At 39.1% G+C, this 26,474-nt stretch overlaps 1 protein-coding gene and 1 pseudogene across 1 annotated transcript in view; both read right to left on the bottom strand.

The window, feature by feature from the left end:
* Positions 1-26,474, bottom strand: part of LOC129043472 (histone-arginine methyltransferase CARM1-like) — a 322,921-nt gene that overhangs the window by 53,745 nt on the left and 242,702 nt on the right. The window contains 5 exon segments of the mRNA XM_063650130.1: positions 8,139-8,228; positions 17,724-17,861; positions 20,267-20,356; positions 22,794-22,879; positions 24,202-24,289. Coding sequence (XP_063506200.1) covers positions 8,139-8,228; positions 17,724-17,861; positions 20,267-20,356; positions 22,794-22,879; positions 24,202-24,289 — 492 coding nt within the window.
* Positions 1,404-1,895, bottom strand: LOC129044400 (ATP synthase subunit d, mitochondrial-like; annotated as a pseudogene).

Here is a 26,474-nt window from a genome sequence, read left to right as displayed (position 1 = left end):
CCATCAGCTCCTTTAAGGACTTCTCTGCGTTGGTTATTCTAGTTATCCATTCATGTAATTTTTTTTCAAAGTTTTTAACTTCTTTGCCTTTGGTTTGAATTTCCTCCTGTAGCTCGGAGTAGTTTGATCATCTGAAGCCTTCTTCTCTCAGCTTGTCAAAGTCATTCTCCATCTAGCTTTGTTCCATTGCTGGTGAGGAGCTGCGTTCCTTTGGAGGAGGAGAGGCGCTCTGCTTTTTAGAGTTTCCAGTTTTTCTGTTCTGTTTTTTCCCATCTTTGTGGCTTTATCTACTTTTGGTCTTTGATGATGGTGACGTACAGAACGGTTTTTGGTGTGGACGTCCTTTCTGTTTGTTAGTTTTCCTTCTGACAGTCAGGACCCTCAGCTGCAGGTCTGTTGGAGTTTGCTAGAGGTCCACTCCAGACCCTGTTTGCCTGTGTATCAGCAGCCGTGGCTGCAGAACAGCGGTGGCTGTAGAAGAGCAGTGGCTGTAGAACAGAGGATCTTGGTGAACAACAAATGCTGCTGCCTGATCGTTGCTCTGGAAGTTTTGTTTCAGAGGAGTACCCTGCCGTGTGAGGTGTCAGTCTGCCCCTACTGGGGGGTGCCTTCCAGTTAGGCTGCTCAGGGGTCAAGGACCCGCTTGAGGAGGCTGTCTGCCCATTCTCAGATCTCCAGCTGCCTGCTGGGAGAACCACTACTCTCTTCAAAGCTTTCAGACAGGGACATTTAAGTCTGCAGAGGTTACTGCTGTCTTTTTGTTTGTCTGTGCCCTGCCCCCAGAGGTGGAGCCTACAGAGGCAGGCAGGCCTCCTTGAGCTGTGGTGGGCTCCACCCAGTTCGAGCTTCCCGGCTGCTTTGTTTGCCTAATCAAGCCTGGGCAATGGCAGGCGCCCCTCCCTCAGCCTCACTGCCGCCTTGTAGTTTGATCTCAGACTGCTGTGCTAGCAATCAGGGAGACTCCGTGGGCGTAGGAACCTCCGAGCCAGGCACGGGATATAGTCTCCTGGTGTGCTGTTTTTTAAGCCCATTGGAAAAGTGCAGTATTAGGGTGGGAGTGACCCAATTTTCCAGGTGCCATCTGTCACCCCTTTCTTTGACTAGGAAAGGGAACTCCCTGACCCCTTGTGCTTCCTGAGTGAGGTAATGCCTCACCCTGCTTCGGCTCGCACACGGTGCACTGCACCCACTGTCTGGCACTCCCTAGAGAGATGAACCCAGTACCTCAGATGGAAATGTAGAAATCACCTGTCTTCTGCGTCGCTCATGTTGAGAGCTGTAGACAGGAGCTGTTCCTGTTCAGCCATCTTGGCTCCACCCAAATTTCTTTTTTTTAACTGTATAATTATTTTATTTTTAATATCCAGAATGTGTAATATAAGGGCCAGATCTTCCTCCTGGACTCAATTGTATAAATCCTTGATTGGTTGGTGAGGTCATTAGGGATACTTTTTCTTGTCTAATTTGGTTTCTGGGAAAGTTTTTTTCAAGTCCTCAATGGTCATCTGATCAAATGGAATTAAGTTCTTTATTTTCTCCTTCTGTTTCTCATATTCTACAATCCCGGCTTTTGAGAGAGACACCCACTCAGCACAAGATTTGACATCTTCTTTTTCTTCAGCATCCAGCTGGGCAGTATATTTATCCTCTGGCACAGGAAACTTCAGGGCATTAAACTTCTTCTCAAAGTCATCCACCAAGCCTGCCTTGGCTACATGGGCCTTGTAGTAAGCCCAGTCGATAGCTGGTGGATTCTCAGGTAAAGTAGCCAAGCTGGAGGTGAGGGTCTCATTCCAGGATTTCAGGGAATTAGTAATGGCCTTTTAGTTCTGGGGTACGATCTCTGCAAAAGCTACACAGTCAGTGGTTTATAGAGCAAGTTTTCGCCCAACCATCTTGGGATCCTTCACCAACCCTGGCTGCCCATGGTCCACAGCCTAAATTTCTTTAAAAATACTTCTAAAATTAAAGTAATGCTGTTTGTTTTGCTATAATAATAACAAAGAGAAACCCAAAATTAAAAGAAATTTAATCTTCAGGCCCATGCAGAAAATTATAAAGAGCTCGTCTAAGAATCACCAATAGACTTTTCATAAAGTTAGTATGCAAATTTTAGAGTTAGAAAAAAAATTAAATAAACCGAAACACCCTTGTAAAGTTTAGAATGCATAGATCTTGAAGTATGAACTTGGATGCTGACAAACTTCACAGGCCTTCATTTTACTTATTGCTTGACTTGTTACTGTCTTCTAAGCAAATCTAAAACAGAGAAAGTGATTCTATGATACTGAAGTGGTTAAGCTCTAGCCAGATCCAAAGCTATAAGCAAGCAAGTTTTGTTTTCATGTCCTCTCCTTCTCTTCCTTTCCCCTTTCGCCTTTCCTATTCTCACTCCCGTGCCTTTCCCTGGAGTTTTTAGGGGCAGCCTTAAATCTGTATTTACCCACTATATTCAGTATGTTTGATTATGCACAGCCTGAATTCAGATCCAAGACGACGATCCAGATTTTTGTTCATCAAGAGAACTTTTTTTCTTTTCTGTAGATTTATAGCAGAGCCTAAGCACTGACTTATTTTTCTGCTACTCAATAGGCTCATCTTGCCTGGGGCCCTTGCCCTTACTTCTGTCTTCTGGAAGGCTTTTCTTGTGCATCTGCCCATGCTGGCTCCTTTTTTGACATTTAGGCCTCTACTCAGGTGCCACCTCTTAGGACAGATCTCCTCCACTAATCCTCCAATCCTTCAGTCCTGGCCTTGACACTTTCTAGCTTATCATTCCTTTTTCACTTTCCTATAATTCCTTTATGTAATCATCTTTAAATAAGTTTTTATGTAATTAGAAAAATTTACATACAGTAAAATTCACTGTTTTTAATGTATAGTTCTTTGAGTTTTGACAAAGCATATAGCTATGTGTTGCCACCACTACAATCACGATATGGAAAAGTTCCATTGCTCACCCCTAAAATTTTCCCATACCTCTTTAGAGACAACCCTTCTCAGAACCCCAGCTCTGTTGTTTTTGTTTGTTTTTGAAACAGGCTCTTGCTCTGTCACTCAGGCTGCAGTGCAGTGGCACAATTTCAGCTCATTGCAACCTCCACCTCCCAGGCTCAAGTGATCCTCCAGCCTCAGCACCCTGAGTAGTTGGGACTACAGTTGCACACCACCATGCCCAGCTAATTTTTATATTTTTTGTAGAGATGGGGTTTTGCCATGTAGCTCTGATCTGTTTTCTTATCCATAATGTTGCTTTTTCCACAGTGGCATATAAATAGAATCTAATAGTATGTAGCCTTTTGAATCTGGCTTCTTTCACTGAATATAATGTAGTGATATTGTTACACATATCAGTACTCCATTCCTTATTATTATTATTATTAATCCATTGTATGAATGAACTATAGTTTGTTTGTTTATTCTCTATTTAAGAGACATTTTAGTTGTTTCCAGGTTTGGTGATTACAAATAAAGCTGCAATAAACACTCAAATATAGTTTTCACTGTTAATGCAAGTTTTCATTTCACTAAGGTAAATATCAAGGAGTGAGATTGCCAGGTCACATGGTAAATGAATGCTTAACTATATCAGAAGCTGTGAAATGGTTTTCCTAAGTGATAGTGCCATTTTGTATTCCCACCAGCAATAAATGAGAATTCCAGTAGTTCTACATATTTGTCAGCACTTAGCATTGTCAGATTCTTACATTTTAGCCACCTAATAGTTGTGTAGTGGTATCTCATCATGGTTTTAAATTTCCCTAATGACTAATGATGCCAAACATCTTTTCATGTGCTTATTTGCTATTATATGGTACTTTTTTTTTTGGTAAAGTAGTTGTTCAAATCTTTTGCCTTTATCATTATTTTTTAAATTGAGTTTTCTTATTACTGGGCTTTTAGACAGAATTATATCACAGGTTCTTTTAATATTCTATATTTTTTTTTCAAGTTTGTGATTTCCAAATAGTTTCACCCAGTGTGTGACTTGTCTTTTCATTTTCTTAGTGTGTCTTTCCAAGGTTATGAGTTCTTAAAGTATTATTTATCATTTTTCTCTTTGAGTTTTTGCGATCATATGTAAGAAATCTTTGTCTAACTTGAGGCCACAAAGATTTTCTTTGATTTTTTTCCTAGAAATTTTACGCTTTTAGGTTTTACATTTTAATCTATGATTTCTTTTAATTTTTGTAGATACTATGAGATATGGATTAAAGTTTATTTTTTAAAATCGCATACTGATATCCAATGATTCCAGCATTTTTGAAAGACTAACTCTTCTCCATTGAATTATCTGCAACTGCCAAAAACCAATTGACCATTTATGTTAGGGTCTGTTTTTGATCTCATCCATCCTATTGACCTACACATCTACCCTTTCATGAGTACTGCACAGCATCAATTACTGTAGTTTCATAGTAAGTAATGAAATCAGGTAGCTATTACCCTTCAACCTTTTCAGAAAACTTACCACCATCTGAAATTATCCTATGTGCTTAGCTTCTTTTTTTTTCTTAAATTCCTTTTTGAGATAGGGACTTGCTTTGCCACCCAGGCTGGAGTGCAGTGGTATGATCAGGGCTCACTGCAGCCTCAATCTCCCAGGCTCAAGTGATTTTCCTGCCTCAGCCTCTTGAGTAGCTGGGACTACAAGTATGCACCACTATGCCTGGCAGGGTTTTTTTTTGTTTGTTTTTTGTTTTGGTAGAGATGGGGTCTTGCCATGTTGCCCAGGCTGGTTTCAAACTCCTGAAATCAAGCGATTCTCCCACCTTGGCATCCCAAAATGCTGGAATTACAGTCATCAGCCACCTTGCCCAGCCTACTTTTTAAAAAAATTTCTGTTGAGACACATCAAACCATGAGACTCTCTAGAACCATGGGACCAGGGAGTTTGTACCTATCTCATTCTCTGTTCTACTCTAGCACCAAGAACAGTACCTGACACACCATAATTGTTTAATAAATTGGTTGAAAGAAAGAAGGGAAGTTAAGAAATACTTAAGTTGAGGAAATTAAGGGAACTTAATATTTTGGAAAAGGAAGGATCAAATTGTTTTGTGAGAGCTATTAATACAATAATAGAGGTTTGCTGTGGTGCTAGCCTGGAAGATTAAATGCTCTTTTGGCCATGATATTTTGATCATAAGCTTACTTCTTTTAGGACCCACGAGGAGCTCTTTGGGGCCACATTCATTCACTCATTCACCAAACATTCATCCAGCACCTTTGTGTAACACTGTGTTACAAAGGGCAGTAGACAAGGTCTTGTGCTCAAAGTATTAGGGGTCCCAGACAAGTTAAACAATAACTGAGACCAACCTCATCCAGATGCCATAAAAGTGATGTTTGTGCAGGGGTCTTTGAGTGATGTGGGAGAGGCATCTAACTCAGCCTTGGGAAAAGCTTTGCAGAAGAGGCCATGCTTGATGAAGTTTTCAAGTTTCAATAGGAAACTTTGAGCCCCACCTTCTCTTAAAATGGGTCACTCTGTAACAATGTACCACAGGTTTCTTCTTGTGTTCTAAAGCACCTCCAGCTGTTTCTGGATTTGGGTCACTGGGGGTGGTTGTTTTACAGATTAACTCTGCAACTCTGCTCTAGGTCTCCCACTAAATGGTCCCTTAGCACCCTTTCCCTCTCCTTCATATCACTTATTGCAATTATGATAATTAATTATGCATCAAGCTATTTGATGCCTACTTCCCTCCCACTAAGATATGAGTTTCCTGGAGGCAGGGATTGAATCTGTCCCAATCTGCTGCATTTCTGCTGCCTGACATAGTGAGTGACCCAGCCACTGAATGATGAAGCACTAGTCTCAAAGCTCTTGTAAAATCTGCCAGGTTACCTGAGAGCTTGTCCTCTCTGATGAAGTGTTTTTGTCCTCTTGCTCAGTTTTAGGAACAACTGTTAGCTTTTATTTTAAAATCACTTTAAAATAATTAATTTTCAAAATAAAGTTTTCCACCCCACCAAGGAAAAATAGAAATTTTCACATTATATGCAATGGTGGATGTTTGTGCCTTTAGTAATAAATTCGCTGATCTTGAAATGTTTCTGGTACGTCAATGATGCCCAGATGGTATGCTCTTGCATATCAGTAGTGTTTATAGTGTCTTAAAAATGGTAGAACAAAAAACAAATGGAGAAAAATTTATTTTGGTGCTAAATTACCAACAATTCCTCTGGGTAACACAATTTATTTTAGTTCTTCCTAACACAGACACATGCTTCCTCTCAGATGCTGTAATAGCAAATTGGCATTGAACTGGGGGTGGGAGTGGTCTGGAGAAGGGCATTACCATTGTTGAACACTTAATTGAGCACCTATTGTATGCTAAGCACTTTTGTAATATTCTGTCATTTAGTCCCCATCTCCACTGAGGATGCTGAGGTCTAGACATCAGGAAAGGGATGGTGAAGAAATATAGTCAAGATCTGGAATTCTCAGGGAATTAAGCACCCTCCTCTGCTTCTGTCTGTTAGCTGCTGAGTAAGAGGCAAAGGAAAAGGAAAGTCATGTGCCCTTCACTCAACAGCCAGTCTGTTTTGACCGAGCTGCGGCCATCCTGAATTATCCTCAGACCTTACAATCTCTCACTATGACCTTATGGTCACTGTTTGTGCCTTCACACAAGGCAGGTGTTGGCCCTGGCCAGGATCTCTCTGGGTGGTTTTTTGGTAAAAGCCTTGTTCTTGTAAGAGAAAGCAGAGGTGGAACTCAAGAGTTAGTAGTTTACATGTATTTAAAAGGTGAGTTTTCTAAAACCTTCTAAGTAGTCATATTCTTTTTCAAATCCCAAATGATTCTGTTTGGAATAAACTACAAATCATCATCTATTTACTACATTGAGAGAGTTGGAAAGCAGAGAACAGGAAGAAAAGGGAGGAAGAAAGAAAATTAGCATTTATTGAGCGTTAATTCTGTGAACTGTTAGGTAATTGAGCATATTATGTAAATTCTTGCAATCCTAGTGAGGTATATGCTTTTTAGCTCATTATACAGATAAAAACACTGAGGCCTACATAGGTTAAATAATTTGCCTCAAATTGGTCTGCATGTTAATGAGTAGTCAGCTTGTTCTGAGGCCCAAACCTGTGCTCTTTGCTTTACATGGCATGATTGTGTTAAGGACGGATGAAAGCAAGGTCACCTCCCTTCCCTCAGAATTAAAGACAGGATCTGTATCTCTAATGGGCAATGAGTTTCAAAGATTCATGCCATATGTGACAACTGGTATGCAATATATTACATTGTAGCTATGCCCTTTTTTTTTTCTCTCCTGCTTCAAGGTAAAAATCTCTCATTTTCTTATCTCTGCTAAAGAATTATTGGTTTGGTTTCCTGAGTTTCCTCTTTGCTTCAAGTTTTTCAATACTACAGATATGATGCTTTGAATAATAGCCTTTGGGAGACATTACAATATGAGGAAAAAGCCTCTTTTTAATAAGGAAATCAAGAGTAGCAGTGTCCAGTGGTTTTATTTGTGTGGCTGATTTCATGTGTGGATTTTTAATTGGCTCATATTTGAACAGGTGTCCAAGGATGGGGAGTTTTTTTCTGGAAACATTTGTTGTATTCATCTCATTGTAGCAAGTTCCTTGTATCAGATGAAATCTGCATAGCTCTTAAAGAGAGGAATGTCCTGACTTATGTGAGCTACACATCCGATGAGTCTCAAAAAATGTAACTTAAATGAATTCATGTTTTAGGAGTATTGAAATAACTGCTACGCAAAGTGAATGAAAGCCAGATTATCTTTGAATCCCACATTTTACAGATAAGAAAACCAAATGCCAGGGAAAGAAACTGGCTTTGCCTGAGGTTACACAGCTCATTATAGCTCAGCTGGAGGACTGAGCTCACTTGGAACTGGAGGACATGATAGCTCACTTTGTAGGACTCTCTAGTGCCTTTGTTTCAGTATCAGATTGTTATGTATTGAATTCTATTTAAGGGATCATAAAACATTCAACTCCATACACGCACCAAGTCTTCTCAGAGAGGAAGAGAACTAGTAGATACTTTCTTTTCCTCTTAGGAAATATAGAGTTATTCTGCACCTCTTTACCTGGTCATGGAGTGATTGAGATTTTATAAACATAGGTGTAAAATGCATGGGAAGATTTCTTACCTAAAGAAAGGATTCTTTAAGACGAGGATGTTCTCAGATCTGAAGCCTGTTTGGTTCACCAACGCCACGATCTGAATGTCACAGCTCTGTCTGCATTACAGAGAAAAACACGTCTCACAAGACTGGTCAGCTACTCATGTACATATAAGGCATCTTTCATATACACCTACTTCATAAGGGCTTTGAGAGTAGGTGTTTGGTATCTTATATATGTACATGTGCATTTATTTGGAAGCCATTAATATTTGTAGAGGCAATTCAAAGTCTTGTTATTCATTAGAAGAGTTTGATAGCTGTAATTTCTTGATCTAAAAATTACAAAGGTAATGGTACTTCTGGTTGATCAAAGCACATTTTTGTGAGGGGGTGGAGTAGGGAAGCTTTATCAACATCAATGACAGAAAATGGCTTTAAGTAACAGAGATGCTTTATATGTCATCATTGAAGTTCCAAAACAATCTCAATCATGGAAGGATTGGGTGGGCTAAAATTTCAAACTGATGTAAAACAGCTAACAGCAAACAGATGTGATTGATTTTAAGAGGCCTCAGATGAAGGCTCATGCAATTACAGTAAGAGGAATTGGCTGTTAAGAATAAATAACATTCTTGGTGACTAATCTGAAGGAGTTATGTTTGTAGGATTTTATTAGTCATTCTTAATTATATATTTCTGCTGATTATAAAAATGTTACATATTCACTGTAGAAAAATTGAAAAACAGAGAAAACTATAAGGAAAATAAAATAATCCATAATAATAGATTCTTTCAGCTATTTTATTTTCCTATTTTTCTCTCTGTATACTTACAGATGTAAATGTTTAAGAAAATGATGCTTAAGTGTTGCTTTATATATTCCTTCTTTTATTTGACATAAGCAAGTGTTTATCCTATATCATAATTCTTGAAAATGTATTTTTCAATTATATGAATTACATAATTATATGTAATTATGTAATTATATGAATATATAGCTCTATTTAATAACTTCCCATTGTTGAATATTTATATTTTTATAATATGTTATTACTTATAATAACAAACACTGAATTTTTTACAGAAATGTGGTAAAGGACATTCTTGCAATATATCTTTATGTCCTACCTACAATTATTTACTGGAATAAATTAGAGGTAGACTCACCAGGCTAAAGCATATCAATATATTTAAAATTCCCAAAACTAATTGCTAAAATATCTTCCAGAAAGTGTACCAAATTACTTCCTCACCTACAAAGCATGTAAGTGGTATTTTTTTTTTAAGAGACAGCTTTCACTCTTGCTTAGGCTGGAGTGCAGTGTCATGATCACAGCTCACTGCAGTCTCAAACTCCTGGGCTCACGTTATCTTCCCGCCTAACCTGCCCAATAGATAGGACTATAGGCACTTGCCACCATGTCTGGTTAATTTTTATTATGTTTTGTAGAGACAGGTCTACCCATGTTGCCCAGGCTGGTTTTGAACTCCTGGCCTCAAGCAATCCTCTTGCCTAGGTTCCCCAAAACATTGGGACTACAGGTGTGAGACATCATGCCCGATGTAAAAGTGCTAATTTTATTATGCCTTTCCAAATCCTTAATATTTAAATATTTGGAGTTAAAATATTAAGGATTTTTAATTTCCTTGATTATTAAGCTTCTTTTTTAAATTTCAGAAATTAATGAGTGATATAAAGTCCTCTATCCCCACTTCCACACTGTCATTGCCAATAGAAGCCTGAGTAGCCTTAAATATAATGTCATATCCTGTAAAACCAATAACTCAAGTTCTGGATTTTATTGGGCCAGGCAAACTAGAAAGAAAATATAGCTACAACATGTTTAAAAAGCAAGACTATATCCTTTGATCCTTTTTTAACTCAGCTAATTGGCTCAGAACATTGTTTCAAAAATTTTCTTCCATGATAGCTACATCCAATACTTCACTACATTTGTGATACCTGAAGGTAGATTCAAGGGGAACTAGATATTGTGACAATGAGCTCCTTAGGAGAGGTTCAAACCTTGCTGGAATCATAGAAAGACTGAGATATCAGCCTGGTAAATAAGTCAGGGAGAGACACATCTACACTTTTTGCCAAATGAAAGACATCTTAATAATGTCTGAAGTAATTAACATAGAACTCCAAGTAGGAATTGAGTACTCTGACGTATGAGTGGATGTGGGTATTTATGGATGCACATATGAACCAGGTTAGTCACAAGAACTGCATGGTTCTTGTTGTGGTTGGGATGAACAGTCAACAGATTTTTGTTATGGGGTCTTCAGCAAGGCTCTTTTTCAGAACAGGATGTATGATAATGTAGCTACTTCACACTCACTTTTTACAACCCACTCCTCTTTGCCCACTGTCAAAATCCTACCTTCTCTGATGGAAAGAAAAAGAGGGAGCAGTTTGGGGTCAGTCTGGGTAGTGAAAAGCTGAGATTTGTGGTTAAAACCCTTCAGTGTGTGGCAGGGGAGAAAGAGCAGTGCAGTGAAAGAATAGTCAGGTACACTGATTTGATAGTGATTCACCTGACCAAGGAGAATGTGTCCTCATTTAAAATTTTGGGAAAATAATATACTGTAGTAGTAGTGTCATGCTAATGCCAAGATACCCAGAAGGTTAACTCCAAACTCAACAATTAAAGTGCAATGTTTATGGAATGTTTCTAAAGCAACCAATAAAGAATAATCTAAGACTGTGTCTACAGAACTTTTAATAACTATTAGTTTTTTTGAACTAGTTATTTGGCAATGTGCATTTTTAAAAATCCTAGTTCTTTGCCACACTTAGTTATTTTAAACTGTATAGAGACAGAACAGGTGGGTTAAGTGGGAACATATCTTAGTTCAAGGATTGAATACAAAACCATCACTTTGTATATCAGCATTTCTTTTGCAATATCCAAGAATAAATTGGAAACTTGGGAACAACATATGCAGAACATGTCTTTCCAGAGAGTATGGTAATTCATGATAATTTCCTCTTACAGAAAACAGAAGATGAAATAGTGGGATAGGCTTAGTTCTGACCATCAAAGAATAATGGGATAGAGAAATAAGTGGCAGGAAGCTTGGGAAAAAATTACCCAAGTCACCGAGGATTCACTGATACATAAAGAAATGAAAGCCTCTGCAGGCATGGACTCTAGACCAGTGTTCTTCAGAGGGGTTGAGTTTCCCCCCAGAGAGAACATGGGATGACACATTGGAGTGTGGAAGAAAATGCTGAACCATTATTTTAAAATTTTTTATTAGTTATGGTGGATTGAATTGTGACCTTCCAAAACATATGCTCAGGGCCTAACTACCAGTAGCTATGAATGTTATCTCGTTTGGAAATAGGGTTTGGCACCTGTAATCAAGTTCACATGAGGCCATACTGAATTTGAGTAGATTCCAAATTCCATGACTGTCCTCATAAGAAGAGGAGAGGACACAGAGATGCATGCAGGGAAGACAGCCATGTGAAGACAGAAGCAGAGACTGGAGCCATGCAACTCCAAGGAATCCCAGGGACTGCAAGGCACCATAAGAAGCTGAAAAGCAAAGCGCAGCTTCTTCCTTTCAGCTTTCAGAGGAAATGTGGCCCTGCTGACACTTTACAGTATTTCTGTCAAAAATTCAGTGTTTATTATTATAAGTAATAAAACATTATAAAAATATGAATATTCAACAATGGGAAATTATTAAATAGTGCTATATATTCATATAATGCCATTGAAAACTACATTTTCAAGAATTATGATATAGGATAGACACTTGCTTATGTCAAATAAAAGAAGGAATATATGAAGCAATACTTAAGCATCATTTTGTTAAATATTTACATCTATAAGTACACAGAGAAAAAACAGAATATAACAGCTGAAATAATATATTATCATTATGGTTAGATTCAATAAGATTCTAATCACATTTAAAATAATATGGTGCAACATTAGTGAGTAAATACCAGCCATGTGATGGGCACACGGGTCAGAGCTAGAAGAACATGAGTAACATTGTAGAGCAAAAAACGTCACCTAAAGCTGCACTAGCACATTCTATTACTTCACTGTGCTGAGTAATGCGCAACAGTTTCTTCCATAATTACTTCTGATGCAGATGAACACATATATAACTATGGAGAGGTTTTATTTTATGTGATGTCTAAGGTAAAGCAGTTTAACAGTGACCATTAGAAATAGCAATGATTGCAATGATACTTCCTATGCTTTAATTCTTCGATCAGCATTTCTTCTAGGTATATAAACTACAAAGCTCATCAAACTCTCTCCAAACCAAATCCCTTGGCAAATCTGGGTATAGCAGGCCTTCACAGGGATCCAAAAATTTTAAATAATGTTTCAAAATATTTTGGTACAAGTGGCTGAGCTAGATCCAACAATCAGCCTATATTTATTTTTCAATGCATCCTTTTGATTTCTATTTTTGTATGTCTTACAAAACATATATGAGTTTCTATATATGCATATGTTCACATAGATCTGTCTATGCATCTGTGTATATATATATATGTGGATAGGTATATATAGCATGTCCGTATACATATCTGTGTGTGTGTGTGTGTGTAGCTAGAGAGAAACTACTTAGTTCTGGACTTTCTATTATTATTACTGTAGTACATGCACATAATTAAAAGATAAATATTGGTATGCTTGGGGAAGACATACATAAAGTGTTTTTATTCATAAGTGCAGATGATCAAAAACTTTAAAGACCACTTCTACGAACTTTCAGGATATAAATTTCATAAAGTTAATGAAAACATCCGGTTCTATTTTATTGCCAGGGCAATAAAATGAATGACAGCTCCAGAATGATGGGAGACTGTCAAAAATAAAATGTTAACAGTACAATAAAAAATGGGCCTGATGGGGAAGAAAAGGGCAGTTATTGTCACACCTGTGAGGTTGCATAGGGAGCTCTCCTAGGAGTTCAGAGTTTAAAACAATATTTGACAATAAGGGAGGGGGAGAGTCTATCCAAAGAAGTACAAAGGGACAGCACCTTACTGAAAAGGAATGAAAACACTGACATTCATGAAGTGCAGAGGCTTTTAGAAAATACCAAGGAAAACAAGGATTTCAAACCCAAAATATCTGAAGAGATACATTAAGAATAAGGATGAGAATAAGGGAAGAGGAATTGGAATTAAGATACTGTGGGTTTACTGTGTGTTAATCACAAATACTATCTTCTCTCTTTTAATATTTGTATAAGTCTGGTGAGATGATGATTACAAATACTACTTCATAGGTGATTGATGAGGTGAGGAAACTGGGATGCTAGATCCATTAACTTGCCCAAGATCACTCCAGTACCAACCAGTATATAGAAGAGACTGAACAGAACCAGGACACAGCAGACTCCAAACCCTGGTCTCTTTACTACATAAGGGTGCTAACCTAATAAGATTAAAAACTTCCTCCCTTCCTTTATTCCTTTGCAAAGCATTACATGGCCATATTTTAGCTGCTTCATTCAATTGTGCTAGACTAAGTTCTTAATGAGAGGCGGATATCAGCTCATGACACCTTCACTCAGTAATTCCACAATATTTCTGGGTCTCTGAAATACATTAGGTAAAGAGGGATACACCATAGAATAAGACTCAGTCTCTCTTCTCAGGCAGCTTACATATAGCAAATTACAGCAATAAATGGGTGCTCTACAGAGGTACTACAGGGCTGTAGGAGCTGTGGGCAGGTGTGTGAAGTAGATGGTTTGCCTCCTTCTTACCTATTAGGGGAAATGAAGGAAAGAAGGGTAGAAAAAATATTACCCATAAGGATGAAACACAAGGTGTGTCAGAAAAAAAGTAACGGAAGAATAAGATGATTTAAATTCACTCACAAAATTATACACTAAGAAACTGTAAAAATATAAATATCTGAAAGAAAAAGAATGTTATCCTGGTTTGCAAAAAGCAGAAAAGGCAAAGTCCAAAATTCCAGGCAGATGATGGCTATTGCTCCTTTGCACTTTTCTTTTTTTAATTTTTCTTTTTTCTTTTTTAGAACTGGTCATTAAACAGATGGTTTATAAGGATTTAGAAAGAAAGTAGTAACTTTCAGGATGAACATGGCATAAGTCAGCATTTTCCACTTTTCCTTCTGGAAGCTATCCAAAAACAAGAAGAATCGAAATATTCTGCAGATGGCAAACCTCATTTTCTGTAACACTAGGAGAAGGAGATAATCTGCAGCCTTTGACATATATGTAAGGGTTGTAAAAGCAGTCAAGACTGGTTATTAGTCATGTGGGAAAAAGTACAAAAGAAGTGCAAAGAGGGACAAAAGAGCCCAGGGGCAGCACATCTTAGCACCTGAAGATGAGAAGCATTTTTCTGAAATGCAAAAGGTATATTCCTTGTTTGTAACATCTTGTGCAGAAATTGGGGTGAGCAGAACTTTGGGCAGAAATGCTCCTGGAACTGGAGCATGGTGGAACTACCTAAACAATACAAGAGGGGCCATTCTTGCAGGAAGCAGTGTGATTCTGTGGCAACCTAGAAGGAGAAAAAGTTTTAGTTGAGAAAAACCGATAGCATGAAAACTGTTACATCTTCTTCTGCCACAGAAACTTCCTCCTGTAAATAGCTGCCCAGGAAAGTCCTATAATTTGATGAACAACAATAACATCAAAACAACAAGCGAGAGAGGTGATCAGGAACAAAAGTAGAAAAAAAGTAGTAAAATTTACAAACACATGAAAAACATGTATCAGTAAAATGATGCCATGGCACATGTAAAAAAGGTGAGCAAATATTTTGTCACAATTTTTAAAACACAATGAAGCCTTCACCTCTATGGAGGAAGGAATAACTTTCATGAAGGAAGATCATGATGCAGACGGAAGAGAACAAGAAGGATCTTGATGGGCAGATATGGAAATGTCTTTGAGAGGTATTGTTAAGTGAAAAAGGACATAGAAAACACATACAGAATGTTACTAGTTAGGTATAAAAGCAGTGAGGGGGAAATAAATAAGAAAGTAGATTCTTACCTTTACAGTGTTTTGTAATTTTATATCTAAAATGAAACTCTGAGAGGATATGCAAGAAATAATAACAGAGGCTACATGATGGGGGAAAGGGAGGGGCACAAGTGAGGTTAAGGAGATAGAAAGTCATGATAATTAGAGATCTAGCTCAGTTTCACTATAATAAAAGCCATGTCCAATTAGTTTCATTTCCTTTTTATTGGCAGAGTTATTGGACTGAGCTATGAGAGTAAAGTCAGAAATTAAGCTTATTTAGATATCATATTATGAAAAGGTCATATCATATTTCGTTCTGGCCTAGATGGAGACATGTGGGCTGGGAATGAATACAAGGAGTGGATTTTGAGCTACTTCCATGACCAAAGCCAAAAGGCGTAAAGAAAGCTGGATAGCAAACTTTGAAGGAAGATTACATCCTTGGCCTTTTTCTACTTAATATTTTTTAAATAAAAATTTGCCTATTAAATCTACAAAAGATAAAATGGTAGGAATCACTAATATGCTAAAAAAAATTAAAAGAAATAATCCACTGGCTCTAGTAAAGATCCAAAAACAGTAGATAATTTAATGAGTGGAATAAATACAAAAACCTGTACCAAAGTTGAAAAAGACCTGCTGCATACTAGGAAAAGGGAGAAATGTGATTTAAAAGTCAATCATGCAAAAATACACTTCTTGTGTTTAATTGACTATACACTCAAGTAAAATGGATCCCAAACTTAAAAATATATTATTATGATTCAAAACAGAAATAGTTACTATTGCTCTGATCCCAGCATTTATCAGAACACATATGCTGTTGTCCTGTAATTAGTTCTGAAGAAATGTTTTAAAAGGGGACATTGATTACCAGGGTATTTCAGAGGGGAGAACTTAGAATTTCAAACTATTTCAAAATCACTCTTATAGGGGGAAGGAGTTGAGGATGTTAGCTTAAAGACAGGTAGGCTAGAAGGACATTTGGTAAAACTCTCCAAATATTTGAACAATTGCTATTTAGAGGTTAGAGCCAACCTACCTTGTTTGAGTTCAGAAACACAACTAAGATCAATAAGTAGAATTTATAGAAAGTAAGATATAGAGAATCAACAGCAAGGATAATTTTTTAATAATTGGAGATGTTGAAAATGGGAGACATTAATAGCCAAGGACCATATGAAGAGTGACTTAACCTTACCAAAAATTAAATACAAACCAAATAACAAGATGCTACTGTAAAAAAATATTTTTGGGTCTATCAGACTGACACAAACCATAGAGATGGATAACATGAAGTTTAGGAAAAGATGTAGAGAAATGAACATGCTTATTTCTTGCTGGCGCCTTGGGAAATTGGTGCAACCATTGAGAAAAGTAGTATCTACCAGAGCATAACATGCACATACTCTGTGATTCAGCATTTCCATTTCTAGGCATCTCATTTGAAAACACTCATGTCACTGTGCACACTGTGTGTTTCAAGATGTTTACTGCAGAATTTTTTGCAATGCCGAAATAATTGAAAGCAACCTGAATCAGTCAATCAGAGATTTTTTTAAAAAAACATTATAGTATATCCATGCTCTGGACTATTATGCATGTATTAAAAAGAACAAAAAAGATCTATCTGTGCAGATTCAGGACTTATTACTAAGTAAAAATTAAGTTGCAGACTTCTAGTATAACTTGTACAAACAAGCCCCACCATGATGTTATTTGTTGGCACATCACAGAAAAATCACCTGAAAGTATACAAATCAAACTGTCACATCAGAGGTGTGGGGTGAGGTGTGTGAGTGGAAAAGGACTCTATACACTTTTGTAGTTTTGAATTATATGTGAGTATGTTAGGTTTTTGTAATTAAAGAAATAAAGACTTTAAAAATGAAAGGGTCAATTTGTGAGGTGGTGAGCTCTTTGTCACAGGAGTATTCAAGCACAGGCCTTTTTCTGCTTAATAGTTTTGAAATAAAAATTTGACTATTACATCTGCAAAAGATAAAATAGAAGGAAGAGTGTGAGGTAGTGAGGAAAGAAAGCTGAATAAGATGACCTCTGAGTACCCTTGATACCCTGAAGTTCTTGGAACCACTTCTCTACTCTTCTATCCTCTAATTCACACAGCAGAGTTCCAACAAGGTGAAATAGGACATTGAAAAAATGACAGATAAATCAAGGTAAATCTTGCAGATAACTCATGAAATCCAATACCACAGAGTCCTTCCTGATATTATATACTGCCTCTGGAATGCTTTTTCTCCCCTGTATACAGATCAATTTTATTGTACTAAATTTGGGTGTATGTGGCCAGACCTATGTAAGTCAGTCCAGGAAGCTGACACAAGGTTTAAACACCTGATCATTCAAGCCTTGACAAGTGCTCCTGTGAGCTGCTGGATTTCCTTCCTTTCTCCCTGGTCAGCTGGAGAACACTGCCCTTAAGCTATCTGAAGCTCCTCTTCGTTACCACACACAGTGCTCCGGCAGGCCTCTGGAAAGCCTGCTGTCCATTTGTAGGTGCTGGAGTCTCAGGGGCCTGCCAGCTTCCTCCTGCTCCCAGACCTCAATGCCCAGGAAACAGAGGTGAAAGCACATCTGTACTTTCCTGCTTACCGTTTATTGGCTACAAACAGCACTTTCCCTGACAGTGTCTCCCCTTCCTTGGCAAAGAGAGGAGTCTGCAGGAGGCACCGCACCTGGTACCAATGAGTCAGAGGCTCAGTTGGGGCTGTTGACAGCCAAACCGTTACTCTGTAGGGCAAGAAAAGAGATAAAAGCCAATCACATGCCAGACCCACATTAATGGGTTGGATTGGAGACTAAGGTTGATAGTGGTTTTTGTTCTTTTGACTCATAGAGCCCTTTGATGAGAAGGATAGCTCAATTTATGGAGCAGGTCGGACGCGGTGGTTCACGGCTGTATAATCCCAGCACTTTGGGAGCCCAAGGTGGGCGAATCACAAGGTCAGGAGATCGAGACCAGCCTGGCCAATACAGTGAAACCCCATCTCTACTAAAAATACAAAAATTAGATGGGCATGGTGGCAGGCCCCTGTAGTCCCCACTACTTGGGAGACTGAGGCAGGAGAATAGCTTGAACCCAGGAGGCAGAGGTTGCAGGGACTAAGATTACACCACTGCACTCCAGCCTGGGCGACAGAGCAAGACTCCATCTCAAAAAAATAAAATAAAATGATGGAGAAATTACCACATGTTGAGTACTGAATTAAGAGTTTATGTATATAATTTTAGTAAATCTATACAATCATCCTATGAAGTATGCCCAGAGAGGTTAAACAATTTGCCCGACATCACACAGGACAACTGGAGAGCCATGCTTGAAACTCATAGACTTGGCCACCATGGCAACCTGTATTTCTGAATCAAAGCTCATTAGAGGCCCAATAAGTAACAAGGTTAAATCAGAAGCTGATTTGCTTGAATAGTGTAGCAAAGGGAGATGTCTGGAGTCTGGTCTCTTACTGACTCATGCCAACCTGTTTAGGGGTCTTGAAGGGGCTTCTGGAAGCAAGAAAAACTGCTAGAGCAGATGACCTCTACTATGCTTCCAGCCCAGACATCCTGTGTGTGTCTGCCTGAGTGTTAAATTGAGTTTCCTCAATTCATATGAAAAAGTGAGAAAGTCTTGCTGTGCTTCTACACCAAGGTCACCTGTTCAGTGGTTGTGCAGTGGTTGCTGGCTGGAGGGGAGCAAGGGGCACATTAAGCATGGGGAAAATTCCTAGAGGGTTAATTTTGACTAGAAGATTTGGGGAAAAATGTTATGTAATTTAGCTGCCTAAGAATATAAATTACTTTTATATCAAAATATACTGAGATGTAATATAGAATAAAATGCAAATCTTCCTTCCCCTTCTTCTTCTTTTTTTTTTGAAACAGGGTAGAAACCCTGTTTTGAAGCCTGTTTTTCTGTTGCCCAGGGGCTCAAGTGATCCTCCCACCTCAGCCTCCCGAGTAGCTGGGACTACAGGCATTCACCACCACACCCAGCTAATTTTAAAAAACGTTTTGTGAGATAGGGTCTCGCTACGTTGCCCAAGCTGGCCCACAAATTTTCTCTATATATTTTTTTAAAAGATAAAGCATTTAACTTCAAAGACACTTCCCCCTTGAGGTAGGCCACTTCAAGCTTGTTTCTCTCACCCTTGCAGGACCAAATTCATTTACATGGGTTATTACAGAGAGGAGCAAATGTATGTATTCTTTGAACAAACATGTTCATATGGAGTTAAGATGATTTGTGCCTCATTTTATTTTTCTCAGATTGTCAGCTCTGACAAGGTTTCCAGGGGTCCCCTGAGTCTTCCCCCAGTCCCCCAAGCTGTATTACAGCCCCAAGGGCATTTCTTTCTAAGCAGGTACAATGATAAGCCTGGGCATTCTCACAAGGAAAGGAGGTGAGTACACGGTAAACATTTTCCTCCACTTGGGCATGTGACCCAGACCAGACCTCTTTGCTAGTTGGAACATACTAGAAAGCCTGGGAAGAGAGTAGGGCAGTCAGGAAGAGAACAGAGATTTGGTGGCCATGGAGTGGTGCAGCCCACACGAGGAACACCACACAGTGACAGTCAACGTGTAGGTAGTCTTTCCCCTCTTTTCCCTGCAACTTTCAAACCTGTTCAGTAGGAAGGTGCACAGATGGTGAATTTTCCTAATGTTGCAACTAGCATTAGTAATACATACCTGCCTGATCATCAAAGGACTCCACAGTATAAGCCAAAATCAGGAAAAGTATAATTCAAGGTATCACCCAGATACAAGAGATTGTATAACCAGGTGTGTCAGAAACAAAAGCAAAGGCTTAGGGTACCACCTCATCGATTCTATTAAAGACCAAGAAGGTTCAAAAAGCACAAACCCTCTCTCACTCCTCCAAAGCTCAATTCATTTGGCTTAAGAGGCTTTGCATAGTTTAGTTCGAGTTGATATGACACACAGAAAAGCATCTCATTTTCACTTTTTCCTAAAATCTAAAATTAACATTAACATCTGTGTTTATTTCCCTGAAAATTGGAGAAACAAGAATTAGTGTCATTGAAATCAATTATTAAACACTTTAAAATTGTGATTACAAATAGTAGATAGCATGGGGTAGAGAAGATTGAGAAAATGTTGGTGGGGGGTATACATACAGAGATCCAACAAATGCCACATCAAACCAGAACACCAGGCCATGGATGAGCCCAGACTGTGCCATCTGAAACACAAAGGGAATTTCTACTCTGTAAGGATAAAAAAGATGAAAGACTTGAAATTATTTTGTTGTTGTTGACAGATGTATTAGATACATTTGTGAGGTCAGTAGGAATATTTTCTTTCTCTCTTGGGCACTTTTGCCTTGGCAGCCAAGTTCTCTCAGTGTGTGATTAATGCTTGGGTGATGCTGCACATTTGAGAAGCTTACTTCTTGACAAAACCCTTCAAGAACCACGCTACTCTGCTGCAATGACCTGGAACTGCATAGGGTGAATGTAACATCTGGAGCTGGGTTTGACTAGAGAAGAGGAGGATGACTCAGGACACAGAGGGCAGCCATCCTTCAAGAAGCCAAAACATGGGCAGGGACAGTTCCCCTACACAGCTGCTCAAAGGGAAAGTTTGTTCAGGCCTCTAAAAATGGACTGGAGCACAAAGGAAACATCGAGCTCAGAAGGTCATCCTTATAGTTAATTTCTTTTTGTGGGAGGCAATTTAACTTCCAGTAGGCTATAACAAGAGTCATGCAGAAGTAGCTATGGTTTATGACAACTGCAGAATAAGCAGGAATAGAAAGAATATTGGGAAATACACAATGCAATCTAGATGCTGGACCTATTTTAGCTGTGGAACCTTGGAAGGTCACTTAAATTCCCTGAAACTTGGTATCTGCATTTGTTGAAGGGCGACAAAATCTCTCTCCTACTTTCCTCATAAGGTTCTTCTGTATGTTGAATGGAAAAACATGTATATAAGAGTTCTTTGCAAACTTTAGAGTGATTCATAATTAAAAGGTGATATTATTGGCTCATTGCTGGGGCTGTATCATTCCAAGGAGTTGGATTTTCTGAAGTGCTTTAGAAGTTTTCAAATAAGGTTGTATGTTATCTGTATTCATGGTGTCCCCAAAGACTTAACTTCCTTCACTCTGCTGAAAATAAAATATTTCTAGAGTGTTCCATTGTACTTGGCACAGTGAATTTATTGGTCTTGACTGTTATTATTTCTTCTCATGTTTTGCATCTCCCTAGATAAACTATGAGCTCCTGAAGAATAGAGACTTTAAAAATTACTTTCCACACATGTGCTAGCACCACACCACAGTACCTGGCACATAGTAGGATCTCAATAAACATTTGCTGAATGGATGCACAGATGAATGAATGACATCAGTGGAAAACCCACATAGACATAATTTTCAAAATATTCCCTAGGATTCAGGAGGTAGTTCAGAGCAATAAATAAAGCTAATCAAAGTCGATTTTGTCTGGATCTTTGATAGTTATTAAAGTCGTTTGCAAATGCCATTTCTCTTGCTGTAAGCATATGGTAGGATTGCAGTTTTCCACCCACTTGAGCTCAGGTACTGCCACATGATTTGCTTCAACTGATCAAATGTGAACGGAACTGACTTGTGCCATTTCCAGGCAGAAGCTTTCATTGTCCTTGCATACTTTGACATACTCGTTCTTTCTCCTCAGTGACCAGCATCATTTCAGATAGAAGCTGCTGCACTGGCCCACTTACTAGTGTGGGTAATGCATGGTAGAGATAAAGCTGGTGCATGATGGATACATTGTGTAGAAAACAAGACACCGATGTTATTAGAAGCTGCTATGGTTTCTTTTTGTTACTGCAGCATGTTCTAGCCTATCCTAACATCCAGGATACCCTTTGTGCATCATGATATCAAGATGGATGATTTTTTCATTAGCCAGATGCACCTTCTAAATTCTCACCCTTGCTTCCTCAGTAGCTCCAGGCAAACCACCACCTGGCTAAGTCTTAACTTTCTTGTCCAGAAAACAAATATGACTATTAATCTTCTAAGGGAGAAAAAGACAAAATATTAGTGAAAGATCACCCCAGAGGGATTCATACCACTATCTAAAAAAATGGAGCCAAGTCAAGGTAGGAATCCTCATTTCAGAGTCTTTTAAAGTGGAGGGGAAGAGGACACAAATGAACATTTATTGAGTGCCCTCTTTAGAAATGAGCTGGTGCCTCTAAAACACTTAACACAGTACCTAGTAAGTAGAAAGCACTTAACAAGTTGTCGTTCTTTGCTTGTCCTTAATACATTCACTGGCCTAAGTGCATTCACATATATGCTGTCACTTTAGAGGCACAAAGCAGAGTGGCTAAAAGCACAGACTTTGGAGCCTTCTGAAAGGTTTAAATCCTAGTTCTAATATACTTTTTAATTCTGTGACTTTATGCAACATATCATTCCACTTTGCCTCGTATGTGTCATCTATAAAATGGGGATAATATCCTAGGAAGGAGACATCATTATCTTTATTTAGCAATAAATGAAGCTAATATTGACACATCATTCCCATATGTGACCAATATCTAAAATCTCTCCCCGTGTGAGTAGCAAAAGTCTGCAATGAAGTTTTGTGGGTGGGAGATGTAGAGGGAAGATTTTAAATATCAAGAGCAACACTGATTTGCACAAACCTGTGTAGATCTTCCTCTTCTGCATCCATAAAGTTTACTGTGTATTTGACTGTTTGAGCCATCAAAATCCTAACATCAAATGTGTCCTTGGGGGAAAAAATCAAAGATGTTACCTTTCTGCCAAGATAAACTGAGCTCAAGGAAATTCACAGTTTAGCTTTTCTCCTGTAATTTTAAGTCATCAGGAGTTGGGATTTAGAAAGCATGAGCTTAATGAGAATAATGTTAACAATAAAAACGTTTATGAGTACCTACTATGTTAAGCACTGAGTGCTTTTCGTGCTTTACTAAGTGCTAACGGCTTTACTAGGATATATCATTTACTCTTTAAAAAATGTCTGGAGCAGGCATTTGGGGTGTGTGTGTGTCTGTGTGTGTGTGTGTGTGTGTGTGTGTGTGTGTTTTCTGACTATCCAGAATTTATTTAGCAGTGCGGATTTATCTCTTCTCCACATTCTGTCCAAAAAGTTCCATGTGAACTTAGTCTACCCTCAGTAACAGGTGTGCCATATGACCCCAGATTGGCAAGTCAGAGCACTACTTTTCCCCTGAAGACAGCGATTGGTCCATAGATGAGCACATAATCCAAGGTAGGATAACCTAACTAAACTACCTAAACTAAATCTGGAGCTTTTGGCTTAAGTTATTAGGAAAAGGCAGGCTTTCCTGTGGAATTTAGAGTTGTAAGAATCAGAGGCTGGAGTTTCTGTAGCCATCTTGCTACCACAAAGGGAAAGCCTGTCTAGGAAAAGAGTTAAATCAGAGGAAGTGGAGACAAGTGACGAGGATAGAAAAATCACGTCCTGGTGACATTTTTGGAGCCCCTGCAACAGGTCCCAGAAGCAAACTCTGTCTCCCGGCTTTGTAATTTTTGAAAGACAGTCATTCAATTTTAGCTTAAGCCAATTTGATTTTTCTTCCACTTACAACTGAAAGAATTTCAAATGATGCAAACTTAAACTTTTCCAAGGTTATACAGCAAAATGGGGCCATGGCTGAAATTTAAATCTGATTAACGGCAAAGCTCCTGTTCTAAGCTGTTGTATAATGCTTGCTCTTCTGTTATGTTTTGGGCCACGAGAATGAATGGGAGGACGTGAATTATTGAACAAATGTAAGGGCTGAGTTGTGTATGGGGTGGGTCAGGGCAGTGGGGAACTAGAAGTTACTTACTGAAAGGTAGTTTAAAAATTCCCTTGCTTTCAATAGTATCATTGTCTGATGATTTTCTTAATTGATGGAGGAGATTAGAACTGGAAGACTTGAAAACATGGTGCTCTAGGGAACTCTTTCTCCTATTCTGTGATGGCATAGCACAGAACCTGGCAGCACAGTGCATGCCAGTGAATGAGCGAGTGAATGAATGAATCAATATATAAACATGGCAGAAAGCCTGCAAAGAGAGCACACTTAATACTATTGGCTGCCTGAAGTATTCATCCACTGCGGCACCCTGGAGACTGGACAGATTGACCCCATAGAAACATTGTTGGTACCTAAAATAGCACAAAAAATCACCATGCATCTTGTCTGTCATCTGAGTCCCCAGGCCCCCCATAGCAGTTATATGCTTCGAGGCTGCCTCATGGGTCCTCTGCGTTAGCCCTGGGGAGAATGTTTGCACATGTGAAGGGCAGCTGGTCTATAGGGTGTGGCAGGAAATTCTCTCTAGAAAATTTGCAGACCTGTATTTGACCTGGGGTGGGGAGAGAAAGAAGGGGAAATGAAGTTGAGTTGAAATAAATTGGGCTCACCCCTGTAATCCCAGCACTTTGGGAGGCTGAGGCAGGAGGATCACTTGAGCTCAGGAGTTCGAGAAAAGCCTAGGCAACATGCTGAAACCTCATCTCTACTAAAATTACAAAAATTAGCCATGCGTGGTGGCAGGCACCTATAGTCCCAGCTACTTGGGAGGCTGAGGCAGGAAAATTGCTTGAACCTGGGAGGCGGAGGTTGTAGTGAGCCAAGATCATGCCACTGCACTCCAGCATGGGTGACAGAGTGAGACCTTGTCTCTAAATAAGTAAATAAATAAATAAACTTGTAAGGAAATTATCAAGAAGGATATATGCTGGCAGGAAGGCCTTTGAGCTCCTACCCTTGATCTCCCCTGACAGGTGGTCCCCCAACTCTGTGCTGTGCTGTCCAAGTGCTGAAATGCAGTTTCCTTGGTCCTCTCACTATCCCCACCAAGACAACGACTTTAGAGCTCCAAAGCCGCTTGACACTCCTGCTGTTTGAGAAAATAGATTTTCCTTCTCTGTTCTTCCCTAGCCACTGGCTGGTGCCTTCATGATGGCATTTGTTGTGATACCTGACACCAGGCAGCAAGTCACAAGTGAGCAGGGGATGTATCAGGTGGTGATCTGCAGCCAGCTCATAACAGCTTATCAGAGCCCACTGTGCACATTTCTTCCCAATTCCATGGTCAGTGACATCTGAAGCATAGAAACTGACAAACATTACAAATCTTGTCTCCACCCCTCCCCCCACGCAGAGAGCCAGATATAACATGTTTACCAGCACACCACTGGCTCTGTTTTATTAGGCTCTTGGAAAAGTGATTGTGGTTTTTGCCATTAAAAGTAATAGCAAAAACCGCAATTACTTTTGCACCAGCCTAATACCTTTATGTATCCACTGCAATATAGACTGTGCCTGGAGCATAGCAGGTATTTCGTATCAGCTTGGCTAATGGCCTTGAAAATTTAGAAAAGCAATCTAGGCTGTGAAATCATCTAGTTCTGCCACTGACTAGCTGTGTGATTCAGACAAGTCATTTGAACTCTGTGCCCCAGTTTCCTTATCTCTAAAATGGACATAGTTATAAGCTTGCCTTATAGGGTTCTTATGAGGGTTAAGTGAGTTAATTTTTAAAAAGCACTTTGAATGATTCCTGGCATTTTGTTACTACTAGATAAGTGTTAGCTAGTATGCCCTGAATGTAACCTTCTCAGATCAGCACTGGGCACTAGGGAAGTGCTGTCCAATCTGACTGTGCTAAGGGTTTACTTGGGGGAACCTGCTAAGAATTCAGATTCCCAGGCCCAAACTCCAGAAAGGCTTGGCAACCTTATCACAGAGGTTGAAAGCCTGTATCCCTCATTAAGATTCCCTAATAAGGGTGTGTTGTATATGTGCTACATAGTCTGTGAATCAAATGGGAACTCAATTCATCAGTCCTCACCCACCCCAAACCCAATACCCACCAGCCTGTAGAGAAGAAAGAAAAAAAACAAAACACAGAAACATGGAATAAACAAAAAAAATTGGGGTGCAGTTAGATTTTGGTGAAAGGATCACCCAAAGTGAGGCTCTAAATCAAAAGTCAAAGCCTCAAATGCGCACACAGGCAGCAGTGAAGAGAGCAGCCCGGTGTTATTGGTCAGCAGCCAGTCCTCAACATACAAGCCAAACTTGAGCCCCATTGAACACTCACACATTCTTACAGGGATTGTACCATTTCTCACCTCTGAGCTTTTGGTTGTTTTCCCCTCTACCTGGAATGCCCCTTTTCGTTTTTTGCCCTGTTAATTCCTATTTAGTCTTTAAGATTCGGCTCACTGTTTGTCTGTTATTTGTGTATAGGAATGCTTGTGATTTTTGCACATTGATTTTGTTCCTGAGACTTTGCTGAAGTTGCTTATCAGCTTAAGGAGATTTTGGGCTGAAACAATGGGG

This window comes from Pongo pygmaeus, chromosome 13 (assembly GCF_028885625.2).
Source record: "Pongo pygmaeus isolate AG05252 chromosome 13, NHGRI_mPonPyg2-v2.0_pri, whole genome shotgun sequence".
Lineage (NCBI taxonomy): Eukaryota > Metazoa > Chordata > Mammalia > Primates > Hominidae > Pongo > Pongo pygmaeus.
Note: the sequence above shows the minus strand (reverse complement) of the source record. Positions and strands in the feature narration are given on the sequence as shown.